At 37.7% G+C, this 24,764-nt stretch overlaps 1 protein-coding gene across 6 annotated transcripts in view; it reads left to right on the forward strand.

Moving 5' to 3' along the window:
• ABCC9 (ATP binding cassette subfamily C member 9) overlaps positions 1-24,764 on the forward strand; it is a 124,056-nt gene that overhangs the window by 34,211 nt on the left and 65,081 nt on the right. For all 6 annotated transcript variants that reach the window (XM_070410584.1, XM_070410588.1, XM_070410582.1 and 3 more), the window contains exons 9-15: positions 2,841-2,999; positions 3,522-3,677; positions 5,486-5,620; positions 7,413-7,575; positions 11,200-11,240; positions 12,169-12,311; positions 21,206-21,314. In XM_070410584.1, coding sequence (XP_070266685.1) covers positions 2,841-2,999; positions 3,522-3,677; positions 5,486-5,620; positions 7,413-7,575; positions 11,200-11,240; positions 12,169-12,311; positions 21,206-21,314 — 906 coding nt within the window. The remainder of the gene's footprint in view (positions 1-2,840; positions 3,000-3,521; positions 3,678-5,485; positions 5,621-7,412; positions 7,576-11,199; positions 11,241-12,168; positions 12,312-21,205; positions 21,315-24,764) is intronic.

Raw genomic sequence — 24,764 nt, forward strand, 5'->3', positions numbered from 1 at the left:
TCCAGTTCCTTACATATATTAATCCTCAATCATTATTGAAGTAGATATTTGCACTTTTGTGATGTTTTGTCCCTGCTAGCCTAATTACATGCATAGAATTTCCCATAGAATTCTTCTTTCATCCCTCTGCCTTACATATATTAGCCACATGTTTTTCTGAAAAGAAACAGAACTTACATATTTTATGTAGCCCCGTGAAAAGTGGAAGGGCCCAAAAGTAGAATTTTAGTGGACTTAAAACATAAAAAATGAGGAGTGCTCACACTGACATGATGTACTTATTTGAGTATTACCTTTCCCTCACTTCTTTTTTTTCCCCTTATAATCCTCATCTGAGGACATGTTTTTATTGATTTGAGAAAGTGGAAAGGATAGAGAGAGAGAGAGAGAGAGAGAGAGAAGAAAAAACACCCATAGGTAGGTTGCCTCCCGTACGCACCCCAACTGTGGATTGAACCCTCAAACCTAGGGTATGTGCCCTGACTAGGAATAGAACCCGCGACCTTTCAGTATACAGGACAATGCTCCAACAAACTAAGCCACACCTGCCAGGGCTTAGTTCTAACATACTAATTATCATATGCTATTGTTACAAACAAAAAACAATCAGTTTTGTATGATTATTAAGTCATATTCCTACTAAAATAATTATTTTCAAAAGTGTTTTGTCACTTCTTAGAAGTGTCATATGGGTGAAATCAGTGGCCAAGCTATATATTGTATATTTTATTATTTATTTCATTAATATAAGTTAAGGTATATGAAAATCAGAAAAAGTCAATTCTGTAGAATTATTTTGAAACTAGAGGCCCGGTGCACGAAATTCATGCATGGGGGTGGAGGACCCCTCAGCCTGGCCTTCATCCTCTCCAATCTGGGATCCTTCGGGGGCTGTCTGACTGCCTCTCACAATCCAGGACTGCTGGCTCCTAACTGCTTGCCTGCCTACCTACCTGATCACCCCTAACCACTCTGCCTGCCTGCCTGCCTGATTGCCCCTAAATACCTCTGCCTGCCTGATTACCCTTAACCACCTCTGCCTGCCTGATCACCCTTAACCACCTCTGACTGCCTGCCTGATCACCCCTAACTGCTCCCCTGCTGGCCTGATCACCCCTAACCGCCTCTGCCTCACTCCACACTTGGGACCCAGGATTCCCCATTCTCAGTTGCAGGCACCTGAGACCCAGGCTTCCCTCTCTCTGGCCAGCCAAGGGCACCTAAGACCTGGACCGGCTTTGCCTGGGCTGGCTGCAGCCACAGGGGACTGTGGGCAGACGGCTTCACCTGGGCCGCAAGCGCTTGGGACTGCAGGGCAGGCAGCTTGTCCCTCTCCCAGGCCGAAGCCACAGGTGCTGGTGGCCAGGACTGCAGGGCAGGCAGCTTGTCCCTCTCCTGGGCTATAGGCACAGCTGCTGGTACCCGGGACCACGGGGTGTGTAGCTTGTCCCTCTCCAGGGCCACAGGTGCAGGCGCAGCCACTGGCACTTGGTATCACGGGGTGGGCGGCTTGTCTCTCTCCCAGACCACAGCCCAGCCATTGGCGCCCACGACCACAGGGTGGGCAGCTTGTCCCTCTCCCAGGCTGCAGCCTGGCTGGTCCCCATTCCTCTCTTGCTAGCTCATTTGTTCCTGGCTGGTCCCCATTCATCTCTCCCCAGTGTTGAGTGTCTAAGCTATTATGGTGTGATGGCGTGAGAGTGTGATGACCATTTGCATATTATCTCTCTATTATATAGCACTAGAGGCCTGGTGCACAAATTCGTGCATGGGTGGGATAAGCTTGATGAGAGGCTGCAGAGGTTGGCTGGCCGGCCCTGTCCCCTGGTCAAACTACTGGTTGAAGAGACAATTTGCACATCAGCCTTTTATTATATAGGACTAGAGGCCCAGTGCACAAAATTCATGCAATGGAGGGAGTGTCCCTCAACCCAGCCTGCACCCTCTCCAATCTGGGACCCCTCAGGGGATGTCCAACCAACCAACAGGGATCAGGCCTAAACCAGCAGTCAGACATCCCTCTCTCAATCCAGGACTGCTGGTTCCCAACTGCTCACCTGGCTGCCTGCCTGATTGCCCCTAACCACTTCTGCCTGCCAACCTGATCACCCCCTAACCACTCCCTTGCAGCCTGATTGATGCCTAACTGCTCCCCTGCTGGCCCAGTCACCCCCAACTGCCCTCCCCTGCTGGCCTGGTCACCCCTAATTGCCCTCCCCTGCTGGTCTGGTTGCCCCCAACTGCCCTCCCCTGCTGGCCCGGCCACCCCTAGTTGCCCTCCCTTGCTAGCCTGATTGCCCACAACTGCCCTCCCCTGCCGGCCATCTTGTGGTGGCCATCTTTGACCACATGGGGGCAGCCATCTTGTGTGAGGGCGTGATGGTCAATTTACATATTACCGCTTTATTATATAGGATAAGGATGCAGAAATTGTATTTTTGTTCCATTGGACTTGCTGACCATCAGTTTTGTGTTTTTACTTCTAAGTTACAGTCTCAATTAACATCCATCTTCATTCGTTACTTCCCATTTTACCAATGTAGAATATATCTTTTCAGAAAATGTCTTCAAATTTTTAAAAAATAAAAATGTATTTTTTTTCTACAGTCAGGCATTTCCAGCTATCATAGTGATCCATTTGGGATCTTATGCATTGAGATGATTTACATTTGTTTTTGTGGATGTGGTGAAGAAAACCCCAAATTTTCTTTTGAGACTCATTTCACTGCTGTATTATAAGGATTTTGAATTTTTATATTAAAAAGAATCATTTAATAAATGCAAACTGTAGAACTGGTATATGAAAAGACTCATTTTAATTTATGTCTTTTTTCTTCTAGGACAAGTATTTAAAATCCATCTCATCAAAGGATTTTCTTGAAAATGCTTATGTTCTAGCAGTCCTTCTTTTCTTGGCCCTTATTCTGCAAAGGACATTTTTGCAGGCTTCCTACTATGTAACCATAGAGACCGGCATTAACCTCCGTGGAGCTCTGCTGGTACGTACAAGCTTCGAATGATCTCTGGTTCTTTAAAATGCCACATGCCATCCAGTGACAGGAAGGGTAGTGGTTTCAGTTTTGTGTTTGCATGTCATCTTCACTTTGATGTTGTAATATCAACACTTCTAGGACCTACTTAATAAAAGAAACTAGAGCTAATTAATAAACCCATTGAGTTAAAAATAACTTTTATAATAATATATAAAAAAGATATTTTGGAATTTTACATTTACTGATCTATGCTTCTATCTGTTCTAGTCCTTATGTTTAAATTTGAATATATGTTTTGATTACATCACTAGAAAAAATAAGTTTGTCTTTAGTTGAAGTTTGTCTTTAGTTGAGGACTAAAAGTAACTATAATAAAATGAAAATAATAGTTGACTTAAGATGGCAATATAGGGTTTTATTTTCCCTTAAAATTTTTTTAAATGTTATGTTTAAATAATAAAAAAAAAAGAGCATAATGTTGAGTACTAAATGTAGAGCTTCATGTACATTTTCTTTTTTTTTTTTCAGGCCATGATATACAATAAAATCCTTAGGCTCTCTACATCTAATTTATCCATGGGTGAGATGACCCTGGGACAGATCAATAACTTGGTTGCCATTGAAACCAATCAACTCATGTGGTTCTTGTTCCTGTGTCCCAATCTATGGGCTATGCCTGTTCAGGTAGATCAATATAAGTAAGATTCTCATTTGCAGAGGAAGTAAAGCAAAACGAGTGTAAGATACTAATCTCAGCAGAGGGTAAGCTTTTTGAATGTGCTAATGTTATACCTTTCCTCTAGGAAGGAAGCCGAGACTCAGAAATGCTATGCCATAGGTTAAGAAAAAGGGGTTCGGAATTATATTGCTTGAGTTCAAATATCTGCCAAAGCCCCATTTTTGCACAAGCGTTTAACACCTCAAAATACTAGTTTTCTTAACTGTAAAATGTGAATGATAATAGCATCTGCCTCGTACAGTTGTTGGAATTGTCAAGACTAACTAAGTTAAAATGTATAAAGCATTTAGCACAGTGCCTAACATTTTATGGGCCCTCAGTAACAGTTCTTACTGCATAAGTTTATGCAAATCCCAGAGCCAGGACTTGATCCCTTTCATTTTGACAAACTCTCTTACAGCATTTCTAAACTAGAACAATTACTTAAGTTCATTGTGTAGTTTCAAAAGCTGGTGTGTTATAAAATGTCAAAATGTAAAAAGTACTCAATACCAACAAGCATAGGGCTATTTTGCTATTTCTGATGGAAAACAGTGATTGGCACAAAGCATGTTAGTAAAGATACAGGGGTGCTTTGGGGGTAAAAATGGCAAAAGAAATGTATTCCGTTTTTATCTTCTATGTGACACTGAATATTTTTAATTATCTCAAGTTTGTATCCTGTAGACAGAGCTTAAACTATAGATCTTACTCAATGCAGTCTGTCATCTATGTCCCTGTATACCTCCATTTTATTAAAGTACATAAAATTATAAAGAAGATAGGGTAGTTTTTATATTCATTGTTTGATTTTTTATTTTTAATGGGAATCCAAGTAAAATAAAAGTGTATATCATACATGCACAGTGTTTGGCACAAAGTAAGATTTAAAATATGCTTTGTCTCATCTCATCAAGATGTATTTATACATAGGTCAGCTGCCTACGTGGCATAATTCAGTGCACTAAAAATTCCAGGCTGCCTCTGAAATTTTTGTTTTGATTGGAATTCCCAAAGAGCCTAATTGGTCAAGCAATGTTCCATTGCTTCTAGAAGGCCACAATAAGCTGTTATCATTGGCATACAGGATGGGTTAAATGCTTTGACTGCGTGGATACAGTCCATTAGTTGGACATTTTGAACTGTGATAAACTGAACTACTGGGAAAAAAATATTTTCAAGAAAAAATAAGGAAGAAGAGGAAAGTGACACACCAGAGAGAATAGGCTAAGTGGGTCTGCTCTGGTTTTTGGGAAATAAACTTTAAAAGGGCCATGAGATAAGATGGGGCACCAACTTTAGCATCTTCAGTTTTAGTTAGACCTGGGCTTCTTTTCATTACATGTACTCACATTTTATGATGCTACCCCCTACTTTCCTCCCTCCCCACCTTGGAAAGCTAGTGCATTCCCAAGAGACTCTGGAATATCAAATTTATGGTGAGTGACAACACTTTTGAGAAAAGTTTCAATGTTCTTTTAAAAAATTGAAGACTGCTTTAGAAGGCCAGAAGCATCATGGGACCGCTACGCAACTGCATGCAATAAATTGGTTTGACACCGGTTGTACAGATCACCATACTAAAAATAAAGTCCTACTATTTAGCTTTCCCCAAATAAATCATAGTAAAACCCGTTGTCACAGTCGAGTTGACTTCCAAATAAACTAAATATAATAATTAAGAAACATTATATTTTCACTTAAAAAGATTTCCGTTCATGCAGTGGTCCCCACGCCCCATTCATTTCCCCTTTTCATTGTGTTTCTTTCCTAGATCATAATGGGAGTGATTCTGCTCTATAATTTACTTGGATTAAGCGCATTGGTTGGTGCAGCTGTCATTGTGCTCCTTGCGCCAATTCAGTACTTCATTGCTACAAAGTTGGCAGAGGCTCAAAAGAGCACTCTTGTAAGTAACCTCTTTTGGAAACTTCATTAGGAAAATCTAACACTGTGTTATTTTTAAAATACAGGAAATGAATACATACCACTCAGGATTTTTTGGAAATCATTATATTTCATTTCAATTCTTTACGTATTTTCTGTATTACAAAATAATTTTTAAAAGTGGATTGAAATTTAAGACCTGATGGTTTTAGACTTAAAATACCAGAATCACAGTTCCTGATGTTTTTAAGTGCCATGAGGTGATGAGGCTTTAGCTCTTCTTCTAGATCAGTTGCCTAGAGAATACACAAGTGTATTTTGAGTCCATTGGAAGTCAATCATTGATGTGGGAGAAATGGAGCAAGAAACAAGTAAAGGGTTGGTCTAGTGCTTCTGAAATCCAGTTTCCATAGGGTTGAATCAAACCATGTGATGCTCTATGGAGTTACACTGAAATCTTTCAGTGGCAGCTGCTCTGGCTGAATATGTTTGTGGTCCACTTAGCAAGCAAGCGAAAGCCAAAGTATTGACTCTTTCTGGCTTCCATTTGCCATGAAATCATTTTATTTCAGTAAGAATTGGCTTCTTTTAAAGAAATATTTGCAAATAATAAAATTGTTGACAGCATGTTTAGAAATAAAGTTTGATTAAATATGAGCAAGACTGTCTATCTGTAAATCAGGCATAAAATGTAGGGATGATGCCACTGATGGAATTGTTTCCCAAGTTGTGTTTCTACTGTGACTAGCAAGTTGCATGTCACACAAGTGATTTTTATCACTTGTTTTTCTGCTGCTCCTGATGAGGTTACTCATTATTTTTGTCTGAGCGGTCCACCCTCTTAACTTCAGGACATGAATACAGAAAGATGTGGAAGAGGGCACACAGAGGAGACATGACCATCCTCAAACATCTTTCACTTAGCCTTTCCTACTCTATTCATTCACTCACTCACAGTCATTGGATAGGCATTTAAGACCCCCAAAGAGACAAAAAGGTGAATAAAAACCAGGCTATTTGCTACTTTTGCTTCCTTACAGCTACCTTTTGCCACTTTACAAACCCTTTGATAGTTCACAGATCATTGTGCCTTACTAAGTCATTGTAAGCCAATATTTGATGATAGAGGAGGTTGAAACAGTTGACTAAATTGAGGTTTTTGTATCTGCTGCAAATTTCTCTACAGTTAGTCCAAGTTGTTAGTAACCAGTAAGTCTAATTTAGGCCTTCAACAGGAGCTTATGAAGAAATATGTAGAAATCTCTTGAAGTTAAAGATAATATGCTTGGTTTCAATAATTGTATTAATGAAGACACAATGTGAACACACACAATTCTGTACCCTCACATTCTCGAATGAGAAGCAAACTAACTTTTCTTACAGTCATTGTTTCTCTTAAGTGTGAGTCAGGGTGCTGAGAGGATAATGAAATGACTTAGATATTAAAAGGAAGCCATTGGAAGTCTCTTTATCACTTTCATAAATTTATGTATATATTATCAGTAGACATTCAAGAAAATCATGTCAAACTTAAGAAGCTGCTTTTATTTAAACCAAACCAAAAGGTATATAAAAGCTTTTAGGTGGAAAGAAATTTGAGGTCATCTCATTCAACTCTTCATTTTAAAGTTGGAGTCTGAAGCACAGAGAGTTTACTTCTCCCAGGTATTTCACAGCCATAACTAGTGGGAGAGCGAAGCAGCAATCAAAATCTCTGTAATCCCTGCCCATGGCATGGATGGCTTCTCTGATTCACTTGAGTGTAGCTTGCATTTTTGTTTTTTGTTTGTTTATTGTGTTCTTTTGTTTTATAGGATTATTCCACTGAGAGGCTGAAGAAAACAAATGAAATATTGAAAGGCATCAAACTTCTTAAATTGTACGCCTGGGAGCACATCTTTTGCAAAAGTGTAGAAGAAACAAGAATGAAAGAACTATCCAGTCTCAAAACCTTTGCCCTTTATACATCACTCTCTAGTAAGTTGCTGTTGTACACATGGTCGATTTTATTTAGGTTGTGATCATTGAGACATTCTAGTCATCAGAGGATGCCCATTTATTTTCTACATATGTACTGTCCAATAGCCACTGACCACATAAGGCAATTTAAATTAAAGAGTAGGGAGAGCACAGGCTTACAGTCAAATAGACCTGAATTCGATTCTTTTTTTAAAAATATATTTTATTGATTTTTTACAGAGAGGAAGGGAGAGGGATAGAGAGTTAGAAACACCGGATGAGAGAGAAACATCGATCAGCTGCCTCCTGCACACTCCCCACTGGGAATGTGCCTGCAACCAAGGTACATGCCCCTGACTGGAATTGAACCTGGGATCCCCCAGTCCGCAGGCCGACGCTCTATCCACTGAGCCAAACCAGCTAAGGCTGAATTCGATTCTTTACAAGTTATGGGCCTTTGCCTTATTACTTTACACCTGAAATCCTTCATCTGTAAAATGAGGATGGTGTTGGTAGTAGTAAAAGTCATTGAAACCCTCTTATCAGTTACATTGGGATGGATTGTATTTTCAGTAAAAATTTATGTATATGAATTCATTTGACTGTATTTATTATTGTTTTCTTATTCACAAAGATCTTTTAAAAATTGCCTATGATTGTCTTGCCTGTCTCTTTGGAGCTTATGATACTATATATTCTTAACGATTATATTTGAAATGCCATTTTTGAAAATTGAGGAGGAAAAAAGTCAACATTTTCAAGTGAAAGAAGCCAAACTATATCAACAATATATCTTTTTCAATACATTTTCAAGAACCTTTAAATATAGAATACTTTCATTCTCAACTCTAATTTTTAAAAAATAATTGTTACAAAATATTGTTGTTTTTGTGAAGGAGTGACACTGAGTACTCTCAAGAATAATGAGTTTATGTTAGTACAATTCTTATGAACATAGCCAAAATACTCCCACTAATATTCGATTTGGTTTGTGTGTCAGCTTTGCTCATCTCTATTGTTCCCAAGAATTTTAACATCTTAAAGTTTGGGAGTTTTATATATGGTTTCCTCTTGAATTCTAAACTATTTTTTAAAGATTATAATACTTCTTTTGTGAAATGGATTTAGAGGAAATATTTGGTATATGTAGCTCATTTATTCTAGCCCAAATGCTTTAGAAAGGAAATGGGAATGAGATTTGTCTTCCAGCTGTGTACTGCTACTAATGTGATATCAAAATTCTAGAAGGTAGAATGATTGATTATCCACTTACATACTATATAATTATTATATAGTATAATAATAATAATATGCAAATTAACCCTCACCCCCTCACAAGATGACTTCCTACAACCAGATAGGCAGGGGTGCTAGTGAGGGACCACCAAATGACTGAATAAGCAGGCTGCGTGGGGCAACCAGGCTGGCAGGGGGGTTAGTGAGGGATGACCAAATGACTGAACAAGCAGGCTGAGTGGGGTGGCCAGGCTGGCAGGGGGGCCATGAGGGGCAACCAGGTTGGCAGGGGGGCAGTTGGGAGCGATTAGGCTGGCAGGGGGGCAGTTAGTGGCGACGAGGCAGGCAGGCAGGTTAGCGATTAGGAGCCAGCTGTCCAGGACTGTGAGGGATGTCTGACTGCCGGTTTAGGCCCTAAACCGGCAGTCAGACATCCCCCGAGGGGTCTTGGATTGAAGAGGGTGCAGGCTGGACTGAGGGCCCCCCTCCATGCATGAATTTCATGCACTGGGCCTCTAGTGTATAATAGCACTCTAAACTGGTAGCCCCCACAATACGTTCCTCTCTGCAGTGGACTGAAATTCTCATAAGAGCATGGATGCAGCCAGAAATAATAATCAGGATGATGATGAAACTATTACCACCACCACCACCACCACCACTACCACCATCACCACTACTACTAGTAATAATAGCAACAACAAAAATATATTCAGACACTCAACCAATTATTTCCATACATGGCTTTGCATATATCATCTCATTTAATCATCACAACAGCCAAATATTTAGATTCCATTATTAACTCCACTTTAGAAGTTTAAAGGTTGAGTTGAATAGAGCTTAGGTAACTTGAACTTTCTCCAAATCATCTAGCTACTAAAAAGCAGAGGTGGGTTGTTAACCCAATTTGTCTCCAGACATGAGATTTGAGTTGGTTTTTGAAAGTCAGATACAAAAAGAGAGGGGACAGAAGAGATCATAATAGAAGAGAAAAATAAGTCATGTAGGTAAAAATGTATGATGATGCATTCATGATAGGGAGTAGGAATTCATGAGTCAGTGGTGGAAAGTTCCAGTTAGACCACTTCCAAGTTTTATGATTTGGTTAAGTACTATGTTCTGGGTAGTTAAGAGCTTGAACTAAGTCATGTGTGGACCTGCAAAAGCACAAGCTGATTCTGTGTACAGTGGTAAAGATGGTTCATGAGATCAGAGCATGAGAGCCAATGATAATTTTTGGGTGGACACTCTCCTGAGTGCCAAGAATACTAGGTTCTAGTTCACGCTCTGCCATTGCCTGTTTCTAACAATTGATTTAATCTTTTGGTCCTCAGTCCTTAAAATGCTATAGTTTATAGAAAATCCTATATAATAAAAGACTAATATGCAAATCTACCAAACAGCAGAACGACTGGTCACCATGATGTGCACTGACCACCAGGGGGCAAACACTCAATACAGGAGCTACCCCCTGGTGGTCAGTGCGCTCCCACAAGGGGAGTGCTGCTCAGCCAGAAGCCCTGAGCTGGGCTTACTGCTGGCAAGTGCAACAGTGGTGGCGGGAGCCTCTCCTGCCTCCACAGCAGCGCTAAGGCTGTCCAATTCCTGGCTTAAGCAGTTGGGCACATGGGGAGAGGGCCTAAGCCATCAGTGGGACATCCCCCATGGGCTCCCGGACTGTGAGAGGGCACAGGCTGGGGTAAGGGACCCTCCTCCCCCGAGTGCACAATTTTCATGCACCGGGCCTCTAGTATAATTATAAATCATTAACTTGGCTTTTTATTTTTATTACTACTTCCAAATGCTAGTATTTAAGCCTAAGATATGAATTTCCCTAGTTTTAGTTATGTATATCATGCTTATCAAATGATAGTACAATATATTCCTGAAGAGATATTTAAACAAGCAGGGAGTCTAGGATATGAAGTTAATTTAAGCAAAAGGTCTATGAGTGAAAATTAATATCACTGCTGGAGAACTTGGAGTGATGTCAAATTCTTGTTTTTAATCTGTATAATAACCCAATTTTCACATATTTATGTTAGTTTTGGAGAACAAACAAAATATTGTTTGTAAATATTATCACATTTATTAAATTCTAATAATTTGCATCATTAAAGGATTATTTTTATGAATTTTTCTGTTTGTAACATTTCACAAAAAATAAATTTTCAATAACAAAAGAAAACATTTCCTGGTTAAGAGTAATGTGTAGGAACTCATACAACTGCAAAAAAGGAAATACCAATTGGAAAATGTTTGTGGACTCCAGACAAGATGTTATTTAATGAATTTTTCCTTTTTGTCTTTAAGGAAAGTTAAAGTGATAATAGATTATTAATTAAGCTTACTGAAAATGTTTCACAGTTCAATGAATCTAATGTATTTTATTTCTTTCCACAGTCTTCATGAATGCAGCAATTCCTATAGCAGCTGTTCTTGCTGTAAGACACTTTTTCTTCCTTTTAAACATGGAGCAAAGTCAGTGTTTAGAAATGATTTATAAACAAGAATGTGTGGGTGGGAATTAATATTACCTCACCTATACCAGTTATTTTATTTGCCGTCTCCATTGCAATAGTTCTAATCCAAGGTTTCTCAACTGTGACACTAATGACATTTCGGCTCACATCATTCTTTGTTGTAAGGGCCCATTTAAGGATGTTTAGCAGCATTCGTGGCTTCTATCTAATTGCCATTAGAATCCTCCACACCCAAGTCCTGACAATCAAAAATATCCCGGGACATTGCCAAATGAGCTCTGGGAGCAATTTTATCAGTATGAGAACTAACTGTTCTGATCTCCCTGAGCTGGTTTCTGGACATTCTTATAGCAGGATGGTGTTAGTTCAACAACCAGAAAATGTCAAATAATTCCATTATATTTCAAAATTAAATTACAAACCCGGGAGCTAGGATCCTGTTTAGAAATGTAAATGTGCCTACATTGGACACTAATGTTGGCAGTTTTAGTAAAAGTCCACAATAAGGACCTGAAAACCCTGGGATGTTCTCTTCTTCTCCTAGAAAATTTAGTGTTGGTTGCAAAGATCCTGGATGGTTGTTAAGAGCCCTGGTTTCTCCTCACTGTTCTTCTCCCAACTCATTAACTTAACAGAAGTCAGTTATCTAATCTGTAAACAGAATCTGTTTTACCCTTCTCACAGGGTTGCTGTTAGAATGAATGAAAGCCATTAGTGTTCTACCAATAACAACTATTATTTTTCTTAAGGAGTAATTTGGATGAAGTAATTGTTTTCATAGTTGCAATAGACATACTGGCATAGCAGAATAGGTTAGGTTTGTGAAACTGAATGTAAGCATTTGTGAAACCTTCTTCAGCTTTCTCTAAAGAAATCCCTTCTTTCACAGACATTTGTGACCCACGCATACACCAGCAATAAACTTCTACAACCTGCAGAGGCCTTTGCTTCACTGTCTCTCTTTCATATCCTGGTCACTCCATTGTTCCTGCTCTCCACAGTGGTCAGATTTGCAGTGAAAGCCATCATAAGGTATGCATTGCAATGTCTGGAATTCTTTGCTTGGTTATAAAAAAATATATATACTCATGGTAGTAAATTTGAGACAGTATAAATACAACAGTAAAATCACTGTCCAGAGATAGCTATTGTCAAAATTTTGATATGCTACCTTCCAGTACTTAATGTAATAATTATTCCAACCCTGGCCAGTGTGGCTCAGGTGGTTGGGCATCGTCCCGTGCACCAAAAGGTTGCTGGTTTGATTCCCTGTTAGGGCACATGTCAAGCTCGATCCCCAGTAGGGGGCATGCAGGAGGCAGCCAATTGATATTTCGCTCTCACTTTGATGTGTCTCTTTCTCTCTCCCCCTCTCCCTTCCTCTCTGTCTAAAAATCAATGTAAAAATCTTTTTTATTTTTAAAATATTTATGTATTAAATTAATTGGGTGACACTGGTCAACATGAACATATAGGTTTCAGGTGTGGGTTTCTATGTTAGACAATCTGTATATTGCACTATGTGCCCACCACCCAAAGTCAAATCTCCTCTCACCTTATATTAGGACTCCTTTCTCCCCCCACCCCATTCCCTCTGGCAACCACCACACTGCTGTTTGTGTTCACAAGTTTCAGTTTTATATCCCACATATGAGTGAAATCATATGGCTCTTAGTTTTTTTCTGACTGACTTATTTAGCATAATGTTCTCGTGGTCCATCTGTGTTGTTGCATATGGCACTATTTCATCCTATCATATGGCTGAATACCCCTGATTTTGTAAACAAAATCAGAAATGAGAGAGAAGTCACCACAGACATCATAGATATACAAAGGATCATACTAGAATAGTATGAAAAACTTTTTGCCACCGAATTCAATCACCTAGAAGAAATGGATAAGTTCCTAGAAATATAACCTTCCTAGACAAAATAATGAAGAATTGGAAAATCTAAACAGACCAATCAGCAGTGAGAAAATTGAAACAAACTTCCCAAACCTCCCAAAAAACAAAAGTCTAGGACCACAAGGTTTCACCAGTGAATTCTACCAAACATTCAAAGAAGATTTAAAACCTACCCTTCTCACACTCTTCCAAAAAATTGATGAAGAGGCAATACTTCCTAACACATTCTGTAAGGCCAATATAACCCTGATACATAACCTGGCAAAGATAACACAAAGAAAGAAAGCTACAGAACAATATCTCTGGTAAATACAGATGCAAAAATTCTAAACAAAATACTAGCAAATTGAATAAAATAGTACATCCAAAAAATAATACATCATAATCAAGGGGGTTCATTCCAGGGCACAAGGATGGTTCAACATATGGAAATCAATCAATGTAATATACCACATTAATAAAAGAAAATATAAAAACCATATGATCTTATCAATAGATGCAGAAAAAAAACATTTGATAAGATACAACATTCATTTATGATTAAACCACTCAATAAAATTGGAATAAAAGGACAGTACCTCAACATATTGAAGGCCATCTATGATAATAAACCCTTAACTAACATCATACTCAATGATGAAAAACTGAAAGCTTTTTCTCCAAGATCAGGAACAAAGCAAGGATGTCCACTCTCACCACTCTTTAAAAAGTGTAGCTTTTGACTCCTGTTTTACTTACTGTTTTTATTATTTTCTCCCTCATTTAGGTCATAACACATGATGTTTACTGATTATGTGTTATTCCATTGTTTGGAAGTGTTATAATTTATTTCATGACTACCTTTTTATTGGACATTTAGAATATTTTGTTCTCTCCCTAATATAAATAATATTTATAACATTGAAGTAAATATCTTTATTTACCTTTAAACTTTTGTCTGATTATTTTCTTAAGTTAGATTTCTACAATTCGGAATACTAGATCTAATAGCATGTACACTTTTAAGGTCCTTGATGAATGCAGCTATGTTGTTTTCCATTGAAAGAGTAGTAGGTCAAAGGTGTACATATTTTAAGATTTTTTTATGAGTATCGTCATGTTTTCCAGTGAAGCTGGATCAGCTTATGTTTTCACCAACATTAACACATCACCTCATAATCTCAAAAAAAATAAATCCTAGGCTCACAGTCTCTGCAAATGGAAAGGCTTGATAAAACTACTCAGTATTATGTTCATTTTAAACTAGAGGCCCAGTGCGCATGAAATCGTGTGCAAGTTGCTCACTTCGGCTTGCCTCAGCTGGCCACCCCGCCCATTGCCGTTAGTAGCACTGCCCCACCCTCCACCACTCTTAGCTCTCTGCCGCTAGTAGCTCGCACCCCACCCTGTCTGCCGCAAGAGCCGCTGTGCATTTGGTCATGACGGCGTGACGGCGTTATGGCCACCGGCCTTTTATATAAGAGATATGCTTTTGTATTTCTAACCAGTGTACACTTTGTCTCAGACTCACAATTTTTCGCAATGCAAAACTATAAAAATAGATGTGATATGATAATGATTATTTCCCAACCATTTTTACTTGTATTATATAATAAATATGTTATCAAACCATATATGCTATATGACACTGTATGTGCCATAGTCTACCATATATGAATCCTCACTGTACACAAGGCAGTCTTCAAATCATATTTTCTTTTTGCTATAAGGTCCTATAAACTTTATAAAACATCAGCATGTTTCATAAAAAAGTTATTTTATTTATATTAGGCCTTTGAAAAAAATGCCAAGATATTGCAAAATTAAGGAATATTGGAAATTGAGGTCTTAAATAGACAAGGCATGGTGTTTCCATTGATAGCAATGTAGAACATCTTTTGTAAGGTCTTTTAAAATGAGCAAATTTTCCCAAAGTCTGTGTATTACTAAGAAAACAAATATTTAATATTTAAAATATCACAATCTTGAATTTTAGGCAATAGTTTATGTTGGCTTAACAACATCAATACCAAATAACTTTAAAATAACTTATTTATTCTAAAACAAGTCCTGATTGGTTACAACAGTATCCTAACATGATTTCAATCCCATCCTGTAAGATATGCCATTAGTAACCAATTCTGGAGCTGGGTTTAAAATTCCGGCTCTCAGGCCTCATCTGCCGTCATTTTTTTCCTTATTGTTCTGCCTTCTACAACACTTGTACAGATCACTGACTGATTTTTGTAGCACCGCTTCCAAATTAGGCTGTGCTCTGGAAGGGAAGCTCGTTCAAACAATAAAATTGATAAATGGCCAGAGTCTGCTATTTTGGTCCTTATTTTCATTTTCTCCATTTAATAACTGTCCCTCTCATGGTTGCATTTTAAATTGAAATTTGATTTTGTGCTGCTGCAGGTGAAGATAGAAAATAGTTGATAAGCTATACCAAATAACTCCTCTGAAATCAGGAGGCTACACCAAAAGGATGTTAAGAATTGATATGGAAAACAAAAAACAGACAAAAATCTGTGGGTGTCCTTGAGTTCATAGTATACAATCCTGCTGTTAGTAAATCCTGGTAATTTTGAGGGTGGATAATATTCCCTGTGCATTTCTGCATAGCACTCTCTCGTCCCCATGTCCCAGGGAAAAGGCATTTGCCAGTTTGATAAAGACCAGTGTGTTTTCAGGGCTCAGCTCCAGCTTTTCCAAGCCATAGGCCAAATGGAATCAGCTTACAAAACTTGCTTCTCTAGAATGAGTTTCCGTGGTTGATTTGTGGGTCCTACAGAGATGAGCGGTCCACAGAGGAGGCCAGTGCTTTTTCCCATTGTGTGCTGGTTCTGGGAACCCAACTGAGTGTTTTCCCATTGTTGACTAGGCTCAGCATATCTTCTGTGCCTGGGAACCCGTGACCGGTCTTGGATGCCAGTTGGCCCACAGCGAGTTGAACAGCCTGTTTATAATCGGGGACTTTGGTCAGCTGATTTTGAAACCTCTTCTTTAGGACTGTGGAAATCCTAAGTTCTTCGCTGCATTTTTAAATGCGTTCAGAAGTTCTTTGGGTTAGAATGGGGTGCAGCCTATTCCCAATTTGTGTTATACGTATATGTAAGAGGCTTATAAAGTCTCTACTGTAGGAAATTTCCATGCCAGCTAAATTTGTTTGCTATGGGAAAGTTCTAGGCTTTCTTCTAAAAATGTCTAGCTTTTAGACAAAATTTCTTCAAGTTGTTTATTGGGTGGTACCCCATGTACACATATAATAAAATGGAAGAAAGAGGAAGTTATGTTTCAGGATTTCTCCTTCTGGTTTGAGTTTTCTGGACATTTTAGAATGATGTGTCCAAGTCTAAGTTTGCAAAACAGAGTGAGATATGAAGAAAAGTAAGAAAAGTCGCTATTATCTAAAATAAAATACTGGAATAAGAGTGATTTTTCAGGGTGCTCGCCTCAGTTCTCCACTTTGGTTTATTTATAAGGAAGTAATTTATGTGTTTTGCTTTTCTGGAGGAAAATGTAAGTTGATATGTTATACCCTTCATAAATAATTTGAATTTAGGTTGCTGTTATTTGATGTATAATGCAACATCTATGTCCAAAGATGTTATTTGCCAAGGGGAAAATGTGCAAAACAAATCCTCTGCTTTGTTGGAAAATAACTTCGTGTCCTTTCTCTCCTGTACCTCCCAAAGGAATGTGTGCTTGGCTCATCTATTGCAATTATCTTCAATCAAGTAAATTGTTACTGATATTTGTCATAGAGCAGGCGTACACTTTGACCTGGTCTCTGTTTACAAAAATGTCATAGTTCCTACAAGAAAAATAACTGCCAGCAACAAAAAAGTTATTCCCAATTAATGCGATACCTGTATACAATACTCAGGTTGTATCTAAATACTCAAAGTGAAACTTGAAAAGTGAGAAAATAGCAGTGTAATTAAAACCTTAAGTATATTTATAAATTATCTAAATATATGGGAAGTTGATAAAATACTGACCTATAAGGATAATGGAGGCAGGATAGCAAATTGGTTGGCCTCAAATATGCCTACTTTTTAAATCTTAGTACTGCCATGGAGTACTCATTGTTTAACCTCAAACAAATTAGTTAGTATCTCTATGGCTCAGCTTCCTCAGTTATCAAATGGGCACACTAATAGGTCCTGTTTCTGGCAATTGAGAGAATGAAATAATGCATGCAAAGTGCCCAGCACATTGCCTAAATTTTTTAAGCATTAAAAAAATCTCCATTTTACTAATTTACCACCATTTTATTAATCTCCATTCCATACTTCAGAGAGATATCTCTGTGGGTCTACATGCACTTGTTAGCACTTTAAGGACTTTGCTTGGCACTGGGGATTGCAAAGAGGAAAGGTAGTGATAAATCCATAGGAAGTCCACAGTCTATCTAATTGGAGAGCACAGGAGAGGAACCCAATGACAATACAATACCTTATGCTATTATAGAGCTCTACACAGAATTCCAATTGGCCTATATCTGGGGATCATTGAAGCTCATCAAGAGACAAGGCAGATATTCTGTCCAGTAAAGGTTTAAAGTAGGTGTTGAATCCTTCATAAGATCTTAAAGTATTAGTAGGACTCAGTTATTTGAAGGAAATGGGAAAACATGTTCTATGTGAGGGAGCAATGTATGCAAGGGGAAAGGGTGAATAAGTAGGTGAGATCTCAGTCCATTCAGGGGATGAAAGTAGTTGAATGTAGTTGGAGAAAGGATCTAATGTGGAGTTAGGGGATGAAGCTGGAGAATAAAATCCTGATTAGCTTGTAGATGATGCTAAGGTTGCTGAAAAGCTAGGGGTGTCATTTGTTATTTTAAAGAGAGAATTGTCTGAACAGATTTGGATTTTTGAAATATAATCCTGGCAGCATGGTGGAAATTACTTCACCCTTGGTCAGGATTCATGCATTTTTCATCATTGTTTTGCCTCTGATTTCTGAAAGGCCTCATATGAACAGGAAATGCTTGTTGTATTACCCATTTATTCATTCACCAGACATTTCTTGAGGAATTACTATGTTATACCTTTGACACTGGAGAGATAGACAATTGTTCATTGTAATTGGAGTTGCAAAGTTGGGTGTTATAAAGTTCTCCCCTGCCCCAGTTATGCTCAGAGACCATTGTTTCTTGATGTTCAGCAAGAATGGGGCTCATTAATTCCATAAAAGCTTCAGTAAGATTTTTATGGGTACTGGAGAAGTGAAATGGAGAATTGAATCAACCAACTTTATTTAAATGTCTGAACTATGGATTTACTCCTTCTTTGATTTATTCAACAAACATTCATCTAGTAGTATGTGCAGGGAGCTGCTGGACTTAGAGTTACCAAGGCAAATAAACTGGGCTGGCCCTGTACTTTCCTTTGTGTGAGAAGACAGAGGGTGAGATTGTTTGAGGTAGTCTTTTGATTGATGAAAGACTGATCCTTAAAATCCAGTCTCTTCAAAACTTAAGAATAGAATGACAAAATCTATAAGAGGAAAGAAGATCTTTTACTACTACTTTTAAGATAGTTCTTAAAAGTTCTCATCTCAAGAAAAAAATTTGTATGTGTGTATGTTGATGGATGTAACTAGACGTATAGTTATTTTGAAATATATACAAATATCAAATTATCATGTTATACATCTGAAACTAATGTAATATTATAGTCTATTATTCCTTGATGAAAAAAAGTAAAGAAGTAACAACTACCATTAAAATGAATAAAATGCCATTGCATAAGGCATTTCTAATACTTTTTTTTAAAGTCTGTATGGCCAGGCTTTGCTGCAATGACTCAAAAAGAGTACACAAATCAAAGCTCTTTTTCTTTTTGGGCTCTGAAATTTTTTTTAATTGTAGTAAAATACATATGTATATTTCCCATTTAAACCATTTTAAGTGTACTGTTGTGACAATAAGTACATTTATACTGTTGTGCAACCATCACCTCAATCCATCTCCAGAAATTTTTTACCTTCTCAAATCAAAACGCTATACTCATTAAATAATAACTTTCCATTTACCTCTCCTCCCAGTCCCTGGTAACCACCATTGATTTCTGTCTCTATGAACTTGACTATTCTAAGTATCTCATATAAATGGAATTATACATTTGTCTGTGTGTGTGTGTGTGTGGGGGGGGGGGCTTAATTACCTTAGCATAGTGTCTTCAAGGTTCATCCATATTGTCATATCACTATGTTTAAGTGAGTCAAGAATTCCAGAACCATGGTGCAGCCACCATGGAAAACAGTATGGCGGTTCCTCAAAAAAAATTAAACATAGGATTATCATATAGTGTGGCGATTCCACTTCTGGGTATATACCCAAAAGAATTGAAAGTAGGAGCGTGAATAGATATTTGTACACCCGTATTCATAACAGCACTATTTATAATAGCCAAAAAGTGGAAACAACCCAGGTGACCATGAATGGATGAATAAATAAACAAAATGTGGCATTTACATACAATGGAATATTATTCAGCTAGAGCTCTTCTTAACCAATTATCTCTTTTAGTTCCCTGCAAATACAATTTGGAAGCTAATAGATTGCCCCAATGAATTTTTATCTACCTTTATGTTGAAAACACGAGAGGAAATAGTTTCTTTGGCATGTAGACATAAAGGGTTTAAAGGTCATGGGCAACAGACTGAATTAAATTTACTTTTCTTCATTTTATTAGTCTGTCAGAAAATCAAACTAGCTAGTCCTATCTGGAGGCAATTAACTTGACTACAAGCTCAAATGAAAAAAAAAAAATTAAAAGAAACCATTGTTTCAAATACATAATTTCTAGTTTCCTATTAAAGGCAATATTTTCCCTGTGGTTGATGCTCATATGCCAAGCCAATTTGTCCCATTCTAGAATGCTAAAAGGAACATTTCTTTTGCAGCTTCACAGAATTTTTTTAGTGTACTACTTTATTTATAGGAGGATTTTTCCAATCTTGTTATTGTTTTCTTTGATTTTTTCCTTTTGCTTCTAATCCTGTGACATTGGTCTGAAAAGTTAGAGCAGGAGGGATGGGAGCACCAATGAGTTTTGTGCCCAGCCTAAGCAGACCATACTGAAGAAAGTTGGCAAACTACTCTTCTAGAGTAGGGTTTCTCAAACTGTAATGTTGTATAAAGCATCTCGGGGCCTTATTACAACACTAGAGGCCCAGCACGTGAAATCTCACGGCCCCACCCACCCATGCATGCCCCGCCCACCTGCCCACTGCCAGCCTTGCTGTGGGCCACGGGGGAGGGTCTGAGAGGTGCTCCATGTACCTCATGGTGTCGTTTTGGTCGTGATGCCTCTTGGCCTTTTATTATCATGATGATATATTTTGATTAAGCAGGTCTGGAGTGGGGCCTGATGTCCTCTGTCTCTAGTAAGCTTTCAGGTGTTGTTGATGCTGCTGGTCCTTGGCCAACATTTTGAGTACCAGCTCTCTAGAGGGCCCGCTCCTTACCAGGTTCAGAAAATAGGTATAATATATAATGTGTAAACCAGATAGCATAGCGGCCATGGACGCCGGATCTGTGTGTTAACATTAAATGCTTTTAGGCAGGTTACTTAACTTCTCTGTACTTATTTCCCCTCATTTGTAAAGTTAGAATAATGAGTACTTTCCTCACGTATTATTTTTAACCACCCTGTTTCAAGCTCCTCTCCAACTCTACTTATCTTTGACAAGGAATACAAATGCAAAAAAAACCCCACCAAAAACGAAACCAAACCAAACAAACAAAAAAGTGCAAAGGTAATTTGACTAATTTAAGGTGACCAATTGATTCTGTTTTTTTTCTGAAAATTTTCCATTTTTAGAACTAAAAGTGCTAGGCCTGGGAATCCATCATTCCTGGGCAATTTAGGATGCTCGTTTATCTGAGTTGAATTTCCAGTTGGTCTGGAGACATGATTTTAAGTTGCTTGCTCAACAGGATAGTGAGAGGAAGAGTTTGTTTAAGTAGAACTTCATTATTGGTGGCCTTATTTTTGACCCTCTGTGTTTGTTTGTTTGTTTGTTGCAGTGTTCAAAAGTTGAATGAGTTTCTCCTTAGTGATGAGATTGGTGATGACAGCTGGCGAACTGGTGAAAGTTCTCTTCCTTTTGAGTCCTGTAAGAAGCACACTGGAGTTGTAAGTGTTTTTTCTTGTTACGGAAACTTGTGAATAGTGAATGAATGCTTTAAAATGGGTGCATTGAGAAGAAATTGTAAGCTTCACTTTAATCTATATGAAAAATGATTGACACCTGCTTCTACAACAAATCTCACAAATCTAAAATCAGTCAATAAATGTGTGAGGCCTATCTTTATAAGTCATCAAAGCATTTTCCCAAGAGACTCGGCACATGTTTTTTATTTTTATTTTAATAATCTATTTTCTATATTTCAATTATATTTGACATTCAATATTATATTAATTTCAGGTGTACAGCATGGGAGTTAGACATTTATATAACTTACAAAGTGTTCCCCCCAATAAATCTAGTATTTACCTGGCACTATACATAGTTATTATAATATTATTGACTATATTTTCTATGCTGTACTTGATATCCCGAAGATAGCACATGTTCAATTCAAATGGAAATTGAGAGGTTGTACCTCAAGCTTTATATAAAAATAATACAAAGTCAGCTTACAACTGTACCATATTCTTATAATACTTTTTAGCTGTATTACATGTTTTAGTTTAAAAAGTGCTTTCTGATGCATTATGTCTTTTGACTCACTTAACACTACATTACATCACCTATTTTTCTTTTTCAGGTTAATATATTAAGTTTGCATGTGATATGGCTTGAATAAAGTCAGAAAATTAGTAAGTAGCAGAGCCAGAATTAAAACTTGAGTATTTTAAGTCTCAAGCCAGTTTATTTATCTATTACACAAATACTCAGTATCTATATAACAGTTGGAAATACAGTAAATATTATTTTGTCATGTAATACATTTAATATGACATGTATTTGCCTGTGCTTCCACTTACTGACTTCCCTGTACTTCATGCCAAGACCTATACATGCAGCAATGAACAAGGCAGAAAAGATTGTTCTTGTCACAGAGTTTGCTTTCTTAAGGCAAGAGAAGATGTTAAACAAGTAAAAAAAAAATGAGATAATTTTTGCTGTAGAAAGAAAATAAAATGGTTAGAGAGTGACTGGGATACTTGAAGCAGGGTGGTAATTTCCCAGAAGGTCCCTTCGATAGCTGGCATTTGAGATGATACCTGAATGAAGAGTAGGCACCTGTTCTGCAAAGCTCTGGGAAAGAGCGTTTCAGGCAGAGAACTAGCCCATGCAAAGACCTCGAGGTAGTAATGAATGTGGTGTGTTCAAGGAGCAGAGGAGCACTACGGCAAAGCCTGGTAAAGGAGGAAGAGAAGGGACAAAGTAAGAACAAGGATTAAGGGTCTTATAGATATGGAAAGATTTGGATTTTATTAGCATGGAATAGGCAGCCACTAGACAGTTTCAAAGTAGGGAACGATATTAATTTGTTTATATTTCTAAAAGATCACTTTGGCTACTTGATAGAAAGTAGCCAATGGAGACAAGAGTAGAACAGATAGATCACTAAAGAGGTCTTTATAAAATAAGAAAAAATTAATGGTTGAAATTAGTTTTTATTGCGTTGCAGTGAACCTGGAGAGGAAGTGACCAAATTTATTTCTTTAGGCTGGGCTTACAAAGACTTGCTAATAGATTTCATGGAGGGAATGAAGGAGGAAGAGGACTCAAGGATGAGTCAGGTTATTGGTTTGACTGCTGGGTAGATGGTGGACCATTAACTGATATCCAGAGGTTGAGAAATGAGTGAGTTTGTGTTGAGGGGGAATCAAGAAGTATATTTTGCACATGATAATCTTGAGATATATATTTACATCCAAGAAGAGAAATCAGCAATTGAAGGTGTAAAGATATGAGTCATTAGCCATTAGATAATATTTAAATCAATGGAACTAGACTTTTGAAAGGCATGTCTGAAAAATTCTAAAGACTTTAAAATTAGTATGTATTTTCATAACAGTAAAACAGAAAGGTGCTATTCTAAAATGAGTTATGGTATAAGTTAATATTAGTTACTCATGTTACTCTTAGAGAAAAATACGAATGGATTTACCATATATGTAACCAAACCAAAATGCACATGCAGTCTCCTGACTGGAATTGATTGAGGCTTGGAAAGCCTTTATCAGAAGCAAATCAATCTTAAATTTTTCTTTACATCATGTTTAAAAATACTGAAAACAGTTAAGATGAGCAGTTGGCTGTATTTAGGTTTGTTTTTATTTTTCTGCATTTCTGAAGTTATTTTTTTACTCTCTGTTAAGTTGTTTTGTTGAGCAGGTGTGACTTTTGTCTGAGAAGGAATCACCATCCATGTTTGTGGACATGCCTCAAAATGCTTGTTTGCTATTGTGTGGATATGAACACAAAGACAAAAACACATTATGAAGTGTCTACATTTTGAGGCAGCAGGAAAGTGAAGCATTTGATTAGAAGAGCCTTGTCACACTTTGGATGATAGGAGGTTACCAAAGAACTCATTTCAGAGCTGTAGAGGAAGAGCAGGGTGAGATGACCTCGAGAAAGGGGATGTGGGAGGTCAAGTTTGTGGAGTTAGGGAAATCTGAAGAATCTTTTGTATGAGATGAGGGATAGAAGAAAAATTGAACTGAGAAAAGATTTTTGGAATGAAAAAAGAATCCCCTTCAAATGCATCTAATATCTTCAGGGTTATTGAAACCAGACTGGACTTCTGATGTCTTTCAGGGTCATTCATCACGGCTGATGGGCCAAACCACAAACGACAAACTTTTAAAAATGGAGTTGAAAAAGCTGTGTGTTTGAAAATAACACTAATGGAAACTCCTCTTGAGAGCGCTTAAGATGCTATGTATTCTGTAAAAGCTTAGAGTTAAGTGGTTTTGGCTGTAGAATCTCCATGGAGAATTAGTGACATTCTAGAGCCAAAGTCTCTTCAAATTACATCTGTGGAGCTCCGACTCAAATCTCTGTCAACACATCTCCTCCTCCCACCCTCTCCTTGGTTTTGTGAAGAACATGAAGTCATTCCTTTTGGACCTCTGGGGGCAATACTACTATAGAATTATTCTAGAAAACATTAAATATATGTATAGGTATAGACCTGTCTTGTGTGGAAAATATATGTAGCTTAAACGATAGTGACTTTCTATAGCATCTCATACAGTGTTCTTCTAGGGTCATCTGTGAGGACTGTGAGAAGAAAAACAAAACTAAGATAAAATTTCATAAGCACTCTTTTTTATTTTTTAAGTTAAAATGCATTGAGTGTTTTCTGTGTGACAAAAACACTGATACTTCTTCTTAGCGACTTTTTAATCTGTGAATTTATTTGCATGCAGCCTATTTGATGGTGTGAGATGCAGTTGATATATACCAATGATGGAAGTTGGAAGAACAGTATCTTATTTGGATTAAGTTACTGATTATTTGAGTACATTCCTAATTCTGATAGTAAAGCTCAATGAATTTTTCAAAAAGCTAAATCTATAATCCCAGACCCCCTTCCAAGTTTAACAGTTCTTTGCTTTTATATG

This window comes from Myotis yumanensis, unplaced genomic scaffold (genome assembly GCF_028538775.1).
Source record: "Myotis yumanensis isolate MYYU_CA2020_CCGP unplaced genomic scaffold, mMyoYum1.0.hap1 SCAF_3, whole genome shotgun sequence".
In the NCBI taxonomy this organism is placed as follows: Eukaryota; Metazoa; Chordata; class Mammalia; order Chiroptera; family Vespertilionidae; genus Myotis; species Myotis yumanensis.